Raw genomic sequence first — 20,505 nt, 5'->3', positions numbered from 1 at the left:
CTTTCCTCCATTTAAAGGGATATCAACCAGATTCCTTTTCCAATGGCTTCCACAGGGTGTGAACAGTCTTTAGACATAGTTTCAAGCTTTTATTCTGAAAAATTAGTGAGATTTATCAAATGCGTCAGTGGATAGCTGAATGTCCTTCGATTAGTTAATGCGCGCGAAAGTTGTAGCTCGACATTTTCTTTATCTCTTTTATTGAATAGTTTACCGTCCAGTTGAAATATTATTGATTATTTATGTTAAAAACAACTTGAGGATTGATTATAAAAAACGTTTGACATGTTTCTACGAACTTTACGGATACTATTTGGAATTTTCGTCTGCCCTTCATGACAGCTTGAGCCTGTTGATTTCTGAACATAACGCACCAACCAAATTGAGGTTTTTGGATATAAAAATAATATTTATCGAACAAAAGGAACATTTATTGTGTAACTGGGAGTCTCGTGAGTGCAAACATCCGAAGATCATCAAAGGTAAGCGATTAATTTGATTGCTTTTCTGACTTTCGTGACCAATCTACATTGCTGCTAGCTGTTCGTAATGTTTTATCTAGTGATCGATAAGCTCACAAACGCTTGGATTGCTTTCGCTGTAAAGCATATTTTCAAAATCTGACACGATAGGTGGATTAACAACAAGCTAAGCTGTGTTTTGGGATACTTCACTTGTGATTTCATGAAAATAAATATTTTTTGTAATTTCTTTTGAATTTGGCGCTCTGCAATTCAGCGGTTGTTTACGAAAATTATCCCGTTAAAGGGATCCGTGCGCCAAGAGGTTTTAAAGTCCCCCTAACTAAGTCACTGAGTGGTGTGGTGGGTTGACCGTACTGTATGCATACAGTAGCTTTCTTTTGTTTATGCCTAAAGTAGGCTATGGCTTTATTTTGTAACCCATTGCACACTGCCACTGACATGCACATACAGTGCATTCGGAAAGTATTCAGACCCAATGACTTTTCCCCCAATTTGTTACGTTACAGGGATTAAATAAATACAAATCCTCATCATTTGTAGACGTTAATGTGTGTACTCAAGTAGCAGTAGAGAAATGTTCCTATAAAAGCAGTGTTGCAAATGGCAGAGATTACAGCCTCCCTCACACCTGTCTCTGCAGCCATCTTCATCGACCTGGCCAAGGCTTTCGACTCTGTCAATCACCGTATTCTTATTGGCAGACTCAACAGCCTCGGTTTCTCAAATGATTGCCTCGCCTGGTTCACCAACTACTTCTCAGAAAGAGTTCATTGTGTCAAGTCGGCGGGCCTGTTGTCCGGACCTCTGGCAGTCTCTATGGGGGTGCCACAGGGTTAAATTCTCGGGCCGACTCTTTTCTCTGTATATATCAATGATGTCGCTCTTGCTGCGGGTGATTCTTTGATCCACCTCTACGCAGACGACACCATTCTGTATACATCTGGCCCTTCTTTGGACACTGTGTTAACAAACCTCCAACCGAGCTTCAATACCATACAACACTCCTTCCGTGGCCTCCAACTGCTCTTAAACGCTAGTAAAACTAAATGCATGCTCTTCAACCGATTGCTGCCTGCACCCTCCCGCCCGCCTAGCATCACTACTCTGGACGGTTCTGACTTAGAGTATGTGGACAACTACAAATACCTAGGTGTCTGGCTAGACTGTAAACTCTCCTTCCAGATTCATATTAAGCATCTCCAATCCAAAATTAAATCTAGAATTGGCGTCCTATTTCGCAACAAAGCCTCCTTTACTCATGCTGCCAAACATACCCTCGTAAAACTGACTATCCTGCCGATCCTTGACTTCGGCGATGTCATTTACAAAATAGCCTCCAACACTCTACTCAGCAAATTGGATGCAGTCTATCACAGGGCCATCCGTTTTGTCACCAAAGCCCCATATACTAACCACCATTGCGACCTCTATGCTCTCGTTGGCTGGTCCTCGTTACATATTCGTCGCCAAACCCACTGGCTCCAGGTTATCTATAAGTCTTTGCTAGGTGAAGCCCTGCCTTATCTCAGCTCACTGGTCACCATAGCAACAACCACGCATAGTACGCGCTCCAGCAGGTATATTTCACTGGTCATCCCCAAAGCCAACACCTCTTTGGCCGCCTTTCCTTCCAGTTCTCTGCTGCCAATGACTGGAACGAATTGCAAAAATCACTGAAGTTGGTGACTTATATCTCCCTCACTAACTTCAAGCATCGGCGGTCAGAGCAGCTTACCGATCGCTGCAGCTGTACACAGCCAATCTGTGTATAGCCCATCCAACCAACTACCTACCTCATCCCCATATTTTTTTTTGCACACCAGTATTTCTACTTGCACATCCTCATCTGCACATCTATCACTCCAGTGTTAATTGCTAAATTGTAATTACTTCGCCACTATTGCCTATTTATTGCCTTACCTCCTTACTTCATTTGCACACACTGTATACAGACTTTCTATTGTGTTATTGTACTGTACGTACGTACGACTGTACGTTTGTTTTTCCCATGTGTAACTCTGTGTTGCTGTTTTTGTCGCACTGCTTTGCTTTATCTTGGCCAGGTCGCAGTTGTAAATGAGAACTTGTTCTCAACTGGCCTACCTGGTTAAATAAAGGTGAAATAAAATAAATAAATACCAAATAATTCTACACACAATACCCCATAATGACAAAGCTAAAACAGGTTTTTAGAAATGTTTGCAAATTTAGTAAAAATAAAAACAGAAATAGCTTATTTACATAAGTATTCAGACCCTTTGCTATGAGACTCGAAATTCAGCTCAGGTGCATCCTGTTTCCATTGATCATCCTTGAGATGTTTCTACAACTTGATTGGAGTCCACCTGTGGTAAATTCAATTGATTGGAAATGATTTGGAAAGGCACACACCTGTCTATATAAGGTCCCACAGTTGACAGTGCATGTCAGAGCAAAAACCAAGCCATGAGGTCAAAGGAATTGTTCGTAGAGCTCAGAGAAAAGATTTTGTCGAGGCACAGATCTGGGGAAGGGTACCAAAAAATGTCTGCAGCATTGAAGGTCCCCAAGAACACAGTGGCCTCCATCGTTCTTAAATGGAAGAAGTTTGGAACCACCAAGACTCTTCCTAGAGCTGGCCGCTCGGCCAAACTGAGCAATCGGGGGAGAAGGACCTTGGTCAAGGAGGTGACCAAGAACCAGATGGTGACTAACAGAGCTCCAGAGTTCCTCTGTGGAGATGCGAGAACCTTCCAGAAGGACAACCATCTCTGCAGCACTCCACCAATCAGGCATTTATGGAAGAGTGACCAGACGGAAGCCACTCCTCAGTAAAAAACACATAACAGCTCTCTTGGAGTTTGCTAAAAGGCACCTAAAGGACTCAGACCATGAGAAACAAGATTGAACTCTTTGGCCTGAATGCCAAGCGTCACGTCTGGAAGAAACCTGGCACCATCCCTACAGTGAAGCATGCGGCAGGGACTGGGAGACTAGTCAGGATCGAGGGAAAGATGAACGGAGCAAAGTACAGAGAGATCCAAGACAACTCAGGAGTGGCTTTGGGACAAGTCTCTGAATGTCCTTTGAGTGGCCCAGCCGGAGCCCAGACATAAACCTGATCAAACATCTCTGGAGAGACCTGAAAATAGCCGTGCAGCGACGCTCCCCATCCAACCTGACAGAGCTTGAGAGGATCTGCAGAGAAGAATGGGAGAAACTCCCCAAATACAGGTGTGCCAAGCTTGTAGCGTCATACCCAAAAATACTTGAGGCTTTAATCGCTGCCAAAGGTGATTCAACAAAGTACTGAGTAAAGGGTCTGAATACTTATGTAAATGTGATATGTTTTTTTATTTTTAAAACATTTGCAAAAATGTCTAAAAGACAGTTTTTGCTTTGTCATTATGGGTTATTGTGTGTAGATTGATGAGGGGAAAATAACACTTTAATACATTTTAGAATAAAGCTGTAACGTAACAAAATGTGGAAAAAGTCAGCACCGTAGCTGAGCAGGATGGTGCAGCAACAGGAGGCCATACAGTGGACGAGGAGAGGTTTGTTCTATTCTGTGCCTGGCCCTGTTTAGTTTGTTTTGTTTCATCCTCATTAGCTGCAGCTTTAGAAGCCTTCTCCTGCATTTGCCATTAATCTTTTTCCAAGGGAAAACATGCATTTTGATAATGATTTTGAGTCTTAGAGCCCAGGGGGTATGAACATAACGTAAACAAAAGGAATATGAGTATCAGACTTTTGTTTGAATTATATTAATGTTTAAGTCAATCGGACCCCATGAAAGCTTTGCCCTTCATATGTGGTAGCAGAGTGGAATGAGAGTTTAAGGCATGTTGATGTCTGTCCTTTATTATTTTGACTTTAATGTTTCCCTTGGATGTTAATGCGGTGTCTATCTCATGGGCTTCTAATGTACTTTACTATCTGGGTCATATGCTTACAGCATGAGCTATTCATAAGTACTATTGATCTATGAGCACTCAGCTGCCTTAACATACTGGACAAATTATTTTATGACTAATTCAGTACTGTATATTATTTACAGTATAGTATATTATACATTTTGTAGTACATCCAGATCAAGAATCCACATATTTTATTGGTGTGGTCAGTACTAGTTTTGTCTGTTTATTGCACCAGGCACACATTTGAATCTAACATGCACTATTAATGTTCTCTTTTTTCTAAGCTGTGCCCTTAGATTTGGTTCAGTGTTCTGGTTGCAGGCAGCTAGCCCGAAATTTAGCTGTTGGGCTGCTACTAGTGATGGTGAAGGAAATCATTGTGTTAGGGGATTTCAATACTGATGTCTGCAAAAATGTATAGACCAACCCACAATGTATTAATGCACTTCTGTAGATCACTTGCTCTGACCCAAATGATAAAAGATCCCACCAGGGTATGTGAAACAGTGCAAAGTACGATTTACTTAATATTGGTGTCTGATAAATTCAAAATATTGAGGAGTGGAGTGATAGTCAATGGAATCAGTGATCATTTTATTACATTTTGTACAAGTAGGATTATTAAAGATATATTTAAGTATCACAAAACTGTTAGAATCAGAGGACATACTGTGTTGAACTGTTTAGGGAGCAAGTGGGTAAAATTGACTGTTCACCTGTGCTCGATAGTGTAGGGGTAGACAGTGCCTGGGAAGCCTTTAAATGTAGATTCCTTGATGTGGTGAATGTGATGGCTCCCATTAGACAGCTCAGAGTAAAGCAGAGAATAAGGCCTTTAAGAAATGTAAGAACTCTCAAGAGCAACCTGATTTTGTCCTATATAAACGCCACAGAAATGAAGCACAGAGCAGGATGGATGAAGCTAAGAGGGGTTACTTTGCTGATAAAAATCATTGAGAACAAAAATTACCCTAAAAATCTTTGTAAATCTTTTAAGGAATTAGGCTGTAGTAGTACTACCAAAAACAAGCTAAACAGTATTGGACTGAACATCAGGGGGGAGATGGTATATGTATAAGCAGAGGTTGCCAATTAATTTGTCACGCTGGTGTAAAGGATTTGGAGACAGGCGCAGGAATACATCATTCAGGTTTTTAATACACCCAAAACAAACACGTATACAAAACACTGGGATGTACCCAAACAAAAGAGCGAGGGTAAACCTCATAGAACGACACGGGACGAGACCTGTAATGCACAAAACATGCTGGTTGTCCTGCCCTACTGCGAGGCTGAACACGTCATCCCCACTGCCATCCCCCTGTCCTACTCTCCTGTAGCTGGCTGTTACATTGCCTGTGTCTCTGTGTCCTCATCAGCCAGCCAGCCTGCTGGTCCTCCTCACATCCTCCCATCCTCCCCCAGACTCCCTCCTCCATTGATCCTGAAACAGCCTGATGATGAAACAGATTCCATGACAACGGCACCACTGGAGACTTTAATCTATTCCTGTTGAATTCATAATTTGCCCATATCGCTGTCGCCTTCCCTTTGTTCTTCTACTGCTGCTGGGCTGTGTCTCTGTGTGTGTCTATGTGTGTTTCTGTGTGCCAGTAGCCCCCTCTTTCTCTCCCTTTCTCTCACTCTTCTATAAGCAGAGTGAGTGAGCGAGTTCCTGCAGCAGGGGATCTCTGCATTAGCGCACTCTCCTCTTCTCCCCCTCCCCTTCTCCTTGCTCTCCCCCTCCCCTCCCTGTGCAGCCGCGGCAGTGTGCCTGCGCGCGCAGGGCGGATGGGTCTGTATGCCGAAGCTGGGAGCTGCAAGGTGACTGAGGGAATGGAGAGGGATGGGAAGATCTGAGCCACGCTGTGACTGTGCAGTGCCCCACCGCTACCACAACGCAAGCCCCTCTAGAGCACCCTTTCCTCTCTTCATCCCCCTCTTTCTCTCCCTCTCTTTGTCTAGACAGAGGTAGACCAGCTGCCCTGCCTCCAGCGCCTCTTTCTCAGCTGCAACAGCATTACCAGGTAAGATCTGCTGCTACTGCTGCTACTGCTTAACCCTCTCCTCTCCACAGATCTCAGTGCTGGCAGGTTCCCCTCACAGGCAGCTCCCTATAGCTCAGGGCTAGGCCTGGCCTCTGCTGCAGAGGAGGACCCATACTGCCTGGTCTCTCTCTCTCTGAGCACACACTGAATGACTGCTGAGGTGGGCAGTCTCTTCCTTCCCAAGTGGCTAATAACCTACTGTACTGCTGGGGTGGGCAGTCTCTCCCTATCCCAGTGACTAACAAACTACTGTACTGCTGGGTTGCTAAGAGATGGTATGTCGGCGTGTCTCATGAATGGAAAGTCTGTTTTGTTACTGTAGAGAGAGTTTTCAAACCCCTGTTCTTTTTTCCTTGTGTGGTTTGTGGCTTTGCCTTTTACCTCCCTTAGCCTTATATAAATAGTGGAGTTGTCACTGAGTTCAGTCAGGAGGACAGAGGCTGAATGCTGAAGTAGCACTGTCTCTGCCTGTGAAAATGGTCCTGTGAAATCCTGATTAATAAGACAGTGTTGCCAGTCCAGAGGGCCACAGTTGACTCCTGATGTGATTAATTTCTCATGGCAGCTCTTGCTAGCCCACTCTGTTTTAGGCAGGAAATAAATAATTTAAATCCTGCCTTGCCCAAACATAAAGCTTATATAAATCAATAATGATGGCAAAATACAACATCTAGTCTAATCTGGCTTGCATTTGATCCTCTGTCAGAGCCTTTTGATTTAAATCGTCTGAGAAATGTAGGCTACTATAATCATCGCACAGTGAAGTCCTGGTGGATAACACGTGCCTTTATTTGACGTCTGCATAGCTGTAGCTGAGGGAGAAGCCGTCCCAGGCTCAGCCAAGCCTTTGGTTGAAGCAATCATTATCACAAATTAGGCCAATCAGAAGTTCTCTCTGCAAACAGTGCCGAGAACACTATTTATATTCACATGGTGAACCAACTGTACTGTTTACATTACTTTTCGATATGTGTCATTGAGCAGACGATCTTATTCAGAGTGATTTACAGGAGCAATTAGGATTAGGTGTCAAAGGGACATCGACTGATTATTTTCATCTAGTCAGCTCAGGGATTTGAACCAGCGACCATTCGTTCAGTGGCCCAACGCTCCTAACCGCTAGGTCACCTGCCACCCTAGTTAGCTTGGCTACCTACCACCCTGTTTAGCCTAGTTATTGTGTTCCCATCTAAAACTCTGTTCACCCAGCCCCAGGCTATGTCTGTTGCTTTCAATGCCCTCTTCCACTGCCAGCCCCAGGGCCAATTAGCATGTTCTATGTTTTATTTTTGTTGAGTTCTGGGCCCTGGGTATTCAAAAAGGGTCTTAGGGTAGGAGAGCTAATATTGGATCCATTTTGCCATAATAAGATTATATGGACTAGGGGGACCTGATCCTAGATTAGCATTCCTAATCTGAGACGCTTTGTGAATACGGGCCCTGTTCCCTGGTGGTATTGTCGACCTATGGATTATAAGGTTAATTCAACAAAAATGGAGGTTGGGGGAGCTTTTCTAAGTGAATTACTCATTATATTAACATATAGTTGCATCAGTGCCTGGTATGGCAACAGCTCGATATCCGACCGTAAGGCGTACAGCCCAGTACATCACTGGGGCCAAGCTTCCTGCCATCCAGGACACACACATATATATATATATATATATATATATATATATATATATATATATATATATATATATATATATATATAGTTGAAGTCGGAAGTTTACATACACCTTAGCCATATACATTTAAACTCAGTTTTTCACAATTCCTGACATTTAATCCTAGTAAAAATTCCCTTTCTTAGGTCAGTTAGGATCACCACTTTATTCACCACTCTAATACCTTGACTTTGTTGTCCTTAAGCCATTTTGCCAGTATGCTTGGGGTCATTGTCCATTTGGAAGACCCATTTGTGACCAAGCTTTAACTTCCTGACTGATGTCTTGAGATGTTGCTTCAATATATCCACATAATTTTCCTGCCTCATGAAGCCATCTATTTTGTGAAGTGCACCAGTCCCTCCTACAGCAACGCACCCCCACAACATGATGCTGCCACACCCATGCTTCACGGTTGGGATGGTGTTCTTCAGCTTGCAAGCTTCCCCCTTTTTCCTCCAAACATAACGATGGTCATTATGGCCGAACAGTTCTATTTTTGTTTCATCAGACCAGAGGACATTTCTCCAAAAAGTACGATCTTTGTCCCCATGTGCAGTTGCAAACCGTAGTCTGGCTTTTTTTATGGCGGTTTTGGAGCAGTGGCTTCTTCCTTGCTGAGTGGATGTCGATATAGGACTCGTTTTATTGTGGATATAGATACTTTTGTACCGGTTTCCTCCCGCATCGCCACAAGGTCCTTTGCTGTTGTTCTGGGATTGATTTGCACTTTTCGCACCAAAGTACGTTCGTCTCTAGGAGACAGAACGCGTCTCCTTCCTGAGCGGTATGACGGCTGCGTGGTCCCATGGTGTTTATACTTGCATACTATTGTTTGTGCAGATGCACGTGGTACCTTCAGGCGTTTGGAAATTGCTCCCAAGGATGAAACAGACTTGTGGAGGTCTACCATTTTTTTCTGAGGTCTTGGCTGATTTATTTTTATTTCCAATGATGTCAAGCAAAGAGGCACTGAGTTTGAAGGTAGGCCGTGAAATACATCCACAGGTACACCTCCAATTGACTCAAATTATGTCAATTAGCCTATCAGAAGCTTCTAAAGCCATTACATCATTTTCTGGAATTGTCCAAGCTGTTTAAAGGCACTGTCAACTTAGTGTATGTAAACTTCTGACCCACTGGAATTGTGATACAGTGAATTATAAGTGAAATAATCTATCTGTAAACAATTGTTGGAAAAATGACTTGTGTGATGCACAAAGTAGATGTCCTTACCGACTTGCCAAAACTATAGTTTGTTAACAAGAAATTTGTGGAGTGGTTGAAAAACTAGTTTTAATGACTCCAACCTAAATGTATGTAAACTTCCGACTTCAACTGTATATACACTACTGTTCAAAAGCTTGGGGTCACTTAGAAATGTCCTTGTTTTTGAAAGAGAAGCACATCTTTTGTCCATTAAAATAACATCAAATTGATCAGAAATACAGTGTAGACATTGTTAATGTTGTAAACGACTATTGTAGCTGGAAATGGTCTGATTTTTAATGGAATATCTACATAGGCGTACAGAGGCCCATTGTCAGCAAACATCACTCCTGTGTTCCAATGGCACGTGCCAAGTCTAGGTCCAAAAGGCTCCTTAATAGCTTCTACACCCAAGCCACAAGACTGCTGAACAATTAATTAAATGGCCACCCAGACTATTTTCTTGACCCCCCCCCCCCCTTTGTTTTTACACTGCTGCTACTCGCTGTTTATTATCAATGCATAGTCACTTTACCCCTACGTACACATACAAATTAACTTGACTAACATGTGCCCCCGCACATTGACTCGGTACCGGTACCCCGTGTATATATAGCCTCGTTGTTGTTATTTTATTGTTACTTTAAAAAAATGTTTACCTTAGTTTATTTAGTAAATATTTTCTTAACTATATTTTCTTACAACTGCATTGTTTGTTAAGTGCTTGTAAGTAAGCATTTCACGGTAAAGTCTACACCTGTTGTATTCGGCGCATGTGAAAAATACAATTTGATTTGATATAGTATTTATCCCATTGATAGTTGTTAATGACCTGTGTGGTGTGTGTTTTCTCACTCTGTGTGTAGTTTTGATGAGCTAGCCTGCCTGGGAGAGTCGTGCTCCCTTTCTGAGCTCACCCTGGATGGGAACCCAGTAGCCCTGGAGACATGGTACAAGCAGGCCGCCCTGCGCTGTGTGCTTCAACTCAGACAGCTGGACATGAAACGTGTCACGGTAAGACATACGCTCGGTGCAACACTTTACAGAATCCTTGAAACTACCACGTGCTTGATATCCATAGGCATAAAAGCTGAATTGCCCGTCAAACATGATGTCATTGTATTCACACTACATACGAGACACTTGAGTTTAGAGGTTCATGCATTTGAAAGCTGTTAAGCAGGCAGGCAGGCAACACCCAGGTCTGAGCTTGTAGGCTACATGAACCCTGAGGTACCACACACACACCTTACCCTTAGAATATGGAGGTAATGGCCCTGCAGCCAATAGGATGGGCAAGTCCTCCTGAGATCAGAATCTGATTTGCACAACTTTCCACAGATGAGCACTCGCTCTATGTGACTGGTAGTAACATAGTTTGAGATAAAACATACTTGCTGTCAGTGCCAAGGCAGGCAGATCTAATTTATGAGTAAAATAAGGGTTAAAGCTGGCTGCAGATGTGGAGGAGCTGAACTCCTCTTGCTTTGAGCTAGAAAATAATCAATAGATGCCAGGAAACAGTTACCATTGCTCCTTGTGGGATATCTGTGTCAACACAACAGACTGGATTTGTTCAGGGGGAAATGTGTTAATGACTAATTTTCAGCGCTATTTCACTTAATGATCTAGTCTACTAATTAGTGGGAAAGGATGAAAATGCATTATTGATACTATTACACATAGCCTAGTTGTGACAGCACTTAAGGTCCTCTGCTCAAACTGATTTGAGCCCTTATTTCATGGAACTTCCTTCCATCTCATATTGCTCAAATAAACAGCAAACCTGGTTTAAAAAAAAACAGATAAAGCAACACCTCCCGGCACAACGCCTCTCCTCTATTTGACCTGGATAGTTTGTGTGTATTCATTGATATGTAGTTTACGTGTGCCTTTAATTTTTTTTATTTAGTTCTGTCCTTAAGCTGTTCTTGTTTATTGATGTTCTGTATTATGTCATTCTGTATTATGTTTCATGTTTTGTGTGGATCCCAGGAAGAGTAGCTGCTGCTTTTGCAACAGCTAATGCGGATTCTAATAAAATACAAAAACACAACATTTCACATACTGATTCAACTTTTTTATTACAAAGTATTTTTGATAAAAGGCCTTCCCTTACAGAAAAAAACATTATGCAAAGGGTATGAAAGATAGCACTTTGATTCTGGAGCCATGGCAGCATTTTCAGTGAACCATATCAAGAAATCCTTTCTCCGCCGAATCGTCACAGAGTAGCCAGTGCTAAACATCCCCTAGAGCTCAGCTGGCAGTCTCAGATTGTGTCTGCTGGTGCATTGCATGCCGGGAGCTCTGCCTGGCACACCCAAACAGCTGGGCTCAGTTCAGATGAGGCTGCAGCCGAATATCAGACAGACAGATAATCCTGTGATGCAGCAGGAGATGTTGTCTCTCCAACTGGTCCTTCCTGCAGAGGGAAAACCTGCAGCCAACATATCAGACATTATTCTGACTGTGCCTCTGTCTCATGTTGAATAATTCAGACTCGTCCATGAATGGAGCAACACCCTGATTGTGTTATACCCTCTTTTCTGCAGGAGGAGGAGAGACGTATGGCCTGCGTCACGGCCCGGAAGGAGGATGAGAAGAAGAGGGAGAGTCACAAGCAGGCCATGCACAAGGTACCTGACTTTCCTTATGTTGACTCTCTGTCCATATTTGTGTTTAACATACTGTACTATACTGTTACTATCGCAGATATCTCGCCATGTTGACTGAACAATATGTTCTTCTGCTCTGACATATATAAAACTGATGTTAGCTGGCTGATTGTCACATAAGAGGAACAATTCCACAATGATAAAGTGGAATCCAAATAATGTCACAGGACATTGATACGGACTAGCTGGTGAGCGTTTAAGTCATTAACCAAATATTTCAAATATTTTGTGGCGTTTAATGTGTTATATAAGCTTTTCTGACGGATGCATGTCAACAACATAATTAAGCCATACAGATGTACTTTGTGGAAAGTGCTTATTTGGACAATAACCAAACTCCTTGGCCCTCAATGCTGTTTGTTAAAACGTTTTTACCTCCAAAACATTTCCTGTTTATTCATATGAAGAGACAAAACTAGTCAAAATATGAACATGCTTATCGTCTGCTAGCCATTAGGGTTTATTATGAGTACAATAGGATGTTAGGTGTGCTTTTGTTTAAACTCATTGCACATGTAACATACACTGCATAACCCCTTGTAGACAGTGGATGAGGATGACTAATGTTGTGGGAGTTAGACTATAAGTGCATTGTTTAAGGAGAGGGCAAGAGGGCTGTTTTTGATGTTGAACAATGTATTAAATCATGTATATCAACTTGTATGATATGCTGTCATATGTCTGTAAGCAATTTCTGTTGATGCTGAGGTACCGGTAAGCAGTTATCTCAGATGATACCTAAAGCGCTCTGAGGGTTGCTCCTCAATGGCCACTAATTCTTAACTACTTGAAATGCACTGTGGTGTTCGCTTGTCATGTAAAGAGGAGTCATCTGCTTTGCATTAACCGCCCAACCATGAGTTGATCAATGGGAGCATTATAGTAGGGAGATGAAGGCTCAACACACTATACCCCAGTAACCCTGCATTTATGTAGCTTGGCTTGGTGTCTTCTGTTTAGAAATAAAAGTTTCAAATGTTTAGATTTTGACAGTTACGTTTCCAAGGGGTCTCAAATAACAGTGACTGTAGCTACAATTCTCAAAGTTTTTCAATCCACTTCAATAGTCATTTGTCTTTTTCCTCCATTATCTTTTCCCTAAGTGTTCCTCACAATAACTGTTCTAACTACAGGGTTTCTAAGTGCTCAGTTCCTCTTGTAGAATATCAGATCCCACCAACCTTTGTTTGAGACTGGTTATGATTTCAGTTCAAATGACCAAAACATGCTTGTTTAATCATTGTGTATCTGTACTGTACCTCTATGTGTTAGAGAATGCATACTGTACTGTATCTATACTGAACAAAAATATAAATGCAACGTGCAACAATTTCTACGATTTTACTGAGTTACAGTTAATATAAGGAAATCAGTCAATTGAAATAAATTCATTAGACCCTAATCTATGGATTTCACATGACTGGGCAGGGGCGCAGCCATGGGTGGGCCTGGGAGGGCATAGGCCCACCCACAGGGGAGCCAGGCCCAGCCAATCAGAATGAGTTTTTCCCCATAAAATGACTTTATTACAGACAGAAATACTAATCAGTTTCAACATCTGTCCGGCCGGCTGGTCTCAGCCGAATGTGGAGGTCTTGGGCTGGCGTGGTTACACGTGGTCTGCAGTTGTGAGGCCGGGTGGACGTACTGCCACATTCTCTAAAACGATGTTGGAGACAGCTTATGGTAGAGAAATGAACATTTAATTCTCTGGCAACAGCTCTGGTGGACATTCCTGCAGTCAGCATGTCAATTGCATGTTCCCTCAAAACTTAAGACATCTGTGGCATTGTGTTGCGTGGCAAAACTGCACATTTTACAGTGACCTTTTATTGTCCCCAGCATAAGGTGCACCTGTGTAATGATCATGTTGTTTAATCAGCTTCTTGATATGCCACACCTGTCACGTGGATGGATTATCTAGCAAAGGAGAAATGCTCACTAACAGGGTAATGGAACATTTCTGGGATCTTTTATTTCAGATCATGAAACACTTCACATGTTGCGTTTATATTTTTGCTCATTATATACTGTATATTGATGTGTGTGTTCCTGCCTTCCTGCTGCATTGACTGATCCATACTGAGAGATCAGCAAGTGGTCTGGAGGAAGTTTAATTGCCTGTGTGTTATCCAAGCCAGCTAATTGAGCTAGTTGAGGAAATAATGATAAATGGAATGCTCCGTGAGGGTTCATGTAGTCTCAGAATGATCCACTATCAATCCTGTTTGCCAGCCGTCCCCTGTGTGTGGGAGTGGAGCATTCCATTCCATACCTGTGCGTATCAAAACTGAACTAAATAAAGGCAACAACAAAAAAATGAAATCAAAGAGAGAGAGAGCTGCATTCTTCCTTGCTGCAGGGTGGGGATGGCACAGAAGTACTGCTGCTGCCTCTGCTACAGTCAACACGGATTCTGCTGCTGCAGTAATGCTGAGACAGTTGTTGAGAGATATGGGGCATATACAGTACAGCACACACAAATTGTACCTTGTTATTACAGACAAAGCCTTTGTAACTGTAACTGAGACTAGGTATTGGTAAGATAGGCATGTTTGTAAGTAATGTAAGCTAAGTGACAGTCTATCAGTTAGAATAACATTTGAAGTTTTCTTTTTTGAAGATAAACAGTACATGTGTATTTGTGTTGATAGAGTCCTGCTCATGTTGCGCCTCAGCAGTTCTACACTCAACTTGGACTCAAGTCTCAGGACTCCTCAGTGACAAGCAAGGTAGGTGGAATGTCTTTGGCTGTAGCAGGAGAGAGATTTCAGTTTCATAATATCATCCTGTCCTCTGTGCCCTGCTGAGGACCAATGCCAACTGAACCCTGCTCTGTTCCTTGTGTGTGCGCGCGTGTTTGTGCATGCATGTGTGCTTGTGCATGTGTGTGCGCGTGTGATCGTGTGTGTGCCTGTCTGCGTGCGTTTATGTGTGTGTGCAGGAGAAGCGGCGTCTGGCCATCCGTAATGCAGCACTGCAGTGGGAGGGGGTCAGGGCCTGCCTGGAGCTCCCGGCTCAGAACGGAGCCAAGGAGGAAATCAGCCCTGAGGCAAGCCCCGCCCACAGTCCCGCCCAGACCAATGGCCTTGCACTGGAACCTTCTCCGGATGAGCAGCTCAGGTAACGTTAGGGGGGAGGGGCCGTGCATAGGGGTGGAACTTTGGGCTCTGGAAGACAGTAGTTATAGTTGCAGGACTGTTATAAAGGTATGCATAATATGTTTTCTGTTCTGCCAGACGGGTGAGTCCGCTGTCGGCTCCGGACAGGCCAACAGGGGGCAGTGAGACCCGAATACGCTCCACCAGTCGCCCCAACAGTCCTCGAGACCCCAAGTTGGTACTACACCACACCCAGGAATACATACACATCACAGGAGGTTGGTGGCAACTTAATTGGGGAGGACGGGCTTGTGGTAATGGCGTGAGCGGCTTAGGTGGAATGGTATCAAATATATCAATCACATGGTTTCCATGTGTTTGATGCCATTCCATTTGCTGCGTTCCAGCCATTATTATGAGCCGTCCTCCCCTCAGCAGCCTCCATTGATACGCATGCTCACAGGGGATAGAATATTGGAATGTAAACATTCTTCCAATGCAATAAAACATGGTCCCGTTATAATTGTTCACACATTATAATTATTTCAAGTTTAGCCAACAAAACTGTATGGTTGGAGCACATTTGAGGATTTTGTTTCATTCTCCTGGGTTCCATATGTGTCAGATGACTGGTGTCTACCACAGGTGGCTGGTGGCACCTTAATTGGAGAGAACGGCTCATTGTAATGGCTGGAACGGAATTAATGGAATAATATCAAACACATCAAACATATGGTTTCTATATGTTTTAATACCTTTCCATTCCAGCCATTATTATGAGCCGTCCTCCCTTCACCAGCCACCTGTTGACTGTCTACACTATACACTAGCATACAAAAGGATATCCCTCATCTATAACGGTTCGCTCCATAGAGACATGGTTCCCTCTGCTTTACACACTCAACATTTCACCCTCTAACACTTGTTAGTCGTTCCACTGATGATTTTCACAAAACTACACAGGGCCCCATTACTTAGCTAGCTAACTTTATTGTGAGGTTTAGAGGGTGAGACCTTGTTCTCCATATGGCCATTCCCCAAACCTGGCCTGGCCTGACCAGGCTTAGCCCCGTGCTGCAGGCCCTAACTTCTCCTGGAGGGACTGTATACCAGGCCTGTGAGTTATAAGGGGTCAGGCTGAGATGGGCACTGTGGCAGTGTCAACCACTATTATTACATGTTGCTTTCTTGCTCCAGGATATGAAAATGTCCCAGAAGTGCAATCCTTCATGGCCCTAATTCCCGTATAGGCTCACTTATAGCAGTTTGTGTCGCAAAAGGGGCCAAGGCTAGGGCTCAAGTGATTCACCATACGGTGTGATGTGGTCTACTTATCTGTAACCTTAACTGGTTTTTATTGTTGTGCACAATTGTCCAATAGGATAAAAGAGAAGAACCATTTTATGGTGTTTTACATCTATAACCTCTGTAAAAACCGTACTGTCCTTTGTCTAAGTGCAGTTTGTCAGCTCTCTGTCTATTTCATGTAGTTGATGTATGTTTGTGATGCTTGGTATTCACTCCTTTGGGTGTCTTACAGTAGATATTTTACAGTAAATATGCCCATGGGAATATTCCTATTCCTGAAAGTATAAAAGAGGAGATGATAGATGGACTGAGCAGTGATTTATAGATGTGATGTTCTACAGGTATGACCCTCTGTCACCCCAACGTAAGGGATTACCAGCCTCTGTGGAGGTGTGAATTTGTGAAAGCTCCATGAAGTTAACAATCAAAGCATGAATGATTTGCTTTATCTCTGGATTGATAGTCTGTCCTGGTCCGGTATATTCCTCCTTAATCCTCAAAGACAGACGGGGTTCTTCATTCCCACACGCTGGGCAGAGCTGCAGAGCTGGGTCTGTCTCTCTCTGTCCTCCACATCTGGTTCTGCTCTGGGACCGGGGAGGGGAGCAGGGGGACCCCCTGGTGTGGGGGGTTTTCCTCTCTGAGAGATGGAGGGCCTGGAGGCTGCACTCTGCTCTGTCCCCACATCGCTTCTGAGAAAAAATAACCGCTGGCGTCCACATGATTAGATCCATTTGCTCTGGATATGCTATTTGTTGTTCCCTGGGTGGGACCGGCAATGTTCACATTCATCATAAAAAAATCAGCATGGGACAGTTCACACGTTACTGCTGCTGCCGTATGAAGACACATGGATCATCGTCTTTGTAAGAGCATGTGAGAGAGGGCCAGCTAAAGTCCTGCTGAATAATTAACAACCACATAAAGATAAATAGATGATGCATGTTAGTTGAATCGTTTGATTTTACTTCCCTTGATAAACTAGCTTAAAGGAATGTGCCCAGTGAAAGTCATGCACCTCATAACTTCAGAACACTTGTCACTGCAAAATGGTGATGTTTGGCACCCACAGAGGCATTAATTAATGCTGTAAGTGTTTATCAGTATAGTCAATGGCCTTTTCAAGCTCCCCTTTTCACATCAAGCTGGAGTGGTAAATGATATGGGTTGACTGAAATGGGCCCCTGCCCCTCAGCAGGTAAAAGGAAACATATGTTGTCATCTCTGTTTGGCATTAGCAGCCCGACCCGAGCTGGAGAAGAATTAAGACAGGAGCAAATGTTGACAGTGCGTTTAGAATTCGAGGAAGGAGGGAACCCCTTTTAGTATGTTAGGATGAGAGATGGAGTAGGAGAATGGTTGTCTCTGTGAGTGCTTAGCAAATTTTGTGTGTGTGTGAATGTCTGTCCGTGAGTGTGTGTGTTAGCGTGCGTGCAGAAACAAGCTTGCGTTTGTGTGTGTGTGTGTGTGTGTGTGTGTGTCCATCTGTCCGTCCGACTGCTGGATAGTAGCCTCTGTTTTATATTCCTTTGTGAGCAGACTAGAGGAAGATTTATTCGTTCTCGGTTCCCTTGAGATATGACAGGAGGGAAGTTATTACCCAGAAATCCAATATTGGGGCTGGCCAGAGAGTGGAGGGGAGACATCAGTGCCCACATGCTATGTATATATTCATTAATACAGAGGCACGCTGGGTCTCCAAGCAGGTGGAGGGGCAAGCACATCCATCTTCAAGTTCTACTTATGATGGGAGAAGGAAGTCTGGGAAAGAGCGAGATAATCTGGTGCCACCACCACTCAGAAACACTTCAATAAACCATAACACTTCATTCAATAAATGTTACATATACATCATGCCGAAGATATACAGAAATAGCCTGGTTCCAGGTCTGTGTCTACATCATGCCAGGAGAGACATACAGAAATAGCCTGGTTCCAGATCTGTGTCTGCTCTAGCCAACTCCTCTGACAATCGTTTTCATGCTTTATTGCAGACACTGTACAGATCTGCTACCATGCTAATAGAGAAATTGCTTGAACAATTACATTTTTCTTTCAGTTTAAAACATTTTGAAAGGTTCTTCTCACATCATGACAAGCTAAATAACCATGTTTCTTATATGGTGCTATCATAGCTAGACACATGTAGGCTCATGACAGACATCGTTTTGACGCTCCTACTGGATTAGGTTGAGATAATTGAGTTTTAGTTCAGAGCTGCTGAACACATCAGGAAATGTTTTCCACAGTTAGACTTTCCTCAGTTTGACCATCTTTGTGTCTTCTCTTCCTCTAAGTGTTTCAGGAGGGGATTTGGAGGCACCTGGCAGTCTATCAAGAGTGATTACCAGGAACAATACATGACACAGTGCAGAGTGGGCTGATGGCATGCTTCCAGACTTCCCCAGAAAGGGATGAAAAGTTACCATCACTCTATCTACATGTTACCCAGTGTCTCCTTTCTCTCTCTCGGTCTGTCTTTCTTTCTCTCTCTCGTCTGTCTGTCCAACTGCTTTTGATTTAGTACCTTTGGCAAAGCCGCCTCAGAGGTGTGGCGTGTCCTGAAGATTAGCACCGTCTTTCACTGACTGGCGCCTGTCTTGTCTATCGCTGGCCCAGACCTCCGCTCTGCGGGGCCTGGGTCTCCCAGTGTGTGCGTATGAGGAGACCTCCAGCTAGTAGCTCCCTGGACGAGATGCTTTCCGCCGTGTGGCCAGTAGTACCCCCTTGCTCTTACATCACCAGTCATCACCCCTCACGTTCCTCGCCTGCCCCTCAGTGTCAGACGCGGCGCTTCCTTGAAACACGACACTGTTTGATTAAGATTGGGTTTTACACCCACCACGTGGTGGGTCGTCTTAGATTAATATGTAGGTAGCAACACGGCCTGCTAGAAAAATTGTTCTCCATGATTGAGTCGGACGCTAGTCTGTCAGTCACTGCTGGATTCTTGGAAGCAGCTCGTACTGAATGTTAGGATTATCTGGAGGTTGTGTCTATTAGCTAATGTAATTCCTGGGTTGTTTTGTTAAGGTTGGGTTTTCTCCCAGGTTATTAAAACTCTGAGGGGAAATGGAATATTACAGCAGGTGTTAATGACTGAACTCTGATGCAGCCATGGGCAGTTTACTGACTCTCACTCACACGCACACTTGCATGCATACACACACACAGGGTCCTATAGAGACACAGTAGTCATGGTGGCCAAAACATGGCTTAACACTGTAGCTTTCTGACCTTTAACCCTGGTGTCCTGAATCTCTCTGGCTCACATTCACCTCTCTTTCTCCTAGGGCTGGAGTCAACTCTAGACCTGTAACCCTGCAGCTTGTGAACAAACTGTCCCTTGTGTCCCTCTGCAGCAGCAGCCTTGATAGTGGTCTTTAGAATGTCCTGCCATGGTTATTACATGATAATCACAAGTCAATCAACATTTTAATCTCTCCTCTGTTCCAATACACCTTCATTTGTACTAGACTCTTCCCTGTTTCCCACTTCAGCCCTCTCTTTCTGGGTCAGCACACCTGTCTGACCATCTTTGTATCATCTCTTCTTCCTGTTCTTGCTCACAGTACAAAGCCTGTCTTACAGGTTGTCAGACCACTCTCCTTGATTCCTCTCTGCTTACCTGGACAGCATCTTGCCAGGTCTTAGATGCACTAAAAGGTGCCGCAGACAGATATGAGAGGAGGGTAGGAGTCAGTCCTCCAGAGAGAAAGAAGTGACCTCCAGGGGATCAGGTTTGGTGTGTGACAACAACGATGGCTTTTTAAAGAAGCCTTGTTTCCCTCCCCTGACTCTAACAATCAGCCCAACAAGACTTGGCCTATAGGATTACAGCTCCAATAGTGTCAGGATTAATCCTCCCTTGTGTTTTCTTTTCCCATGATCAGCAGTGTTACATTCTAAAGGGTGTGAAATATGAATAGACTGATTAGGTTGTTGGTGGGTGAACTCTAATGGCTGGTGTGGACTGCTGGTCCGTGGAGCCATATGACCCTTTGGTATGCAGCAGGTCCCCTGAGTGTCAGCAGACTGGGAGGCAGGGAGAGAAGGCAGAGAGACCCAGGGTAGCTAGTGAGGCGCCAACAGGGACAGAAAGAGATCATG

At 43.7% G+C, this 20,505-nt stretch overlaps 1 protein-coding gene across 1 annotated transcript in view; it reads left to right on the top strand.

Moving 5' to 3' along the window:
* LOC120025302 (leucine-rich repeat-containing protein 49-like) overlaps positions 1-20,505 on the top strand; it is a 54,261-nt gene that overhangs the window by 19,187 nt on the left and 14,569 nt on the right. The window contains exons 9-14 of the mRNA XM_038969796.1: positions 6,350-6,411; positions 10,175-10,322; positions 11,864-11,947; positions 14,641-14,718; positions 14,931-15,109; positions 15,226-15,321. Of these exons, the coding sequence (XP_038825724.1) occupies positions 6,350-6,411; positions 10,175-10,322; positions 11,864-11,947; positions 14,641-14,718; positions 14,931-15,109; positions 15,226-15,321 (647 nt within the window). The remainder of the gene's footprint in view (positions 1-6,349; positions 6,412-10,174; positions 10,323-11,863; positions 11,948-14,640; positions 14,719-14,930; positions 15,110-15,225; positions 15,322-20,505) is intronic.

Source organism: Salvelinus namaycush, chromosome 30 (genome assembly GCF_016432855.1).
Source record: "Salvelinus namaycush isolate Seneca chromosome 30, SaNama_1.0, whole genome shotgun sequence".
Taxonomy (NCBI): Eukaryota; Metazoa; Chordata; class Actinopteri; order Salmoniformes; family Salmonidae; genus Salvelinus; species Salvelinus namaycush.
Note: the sequence above shows the minus strand (reverse complement) of the source record. Positions and strands in the feature narration are given on the sequence as shown.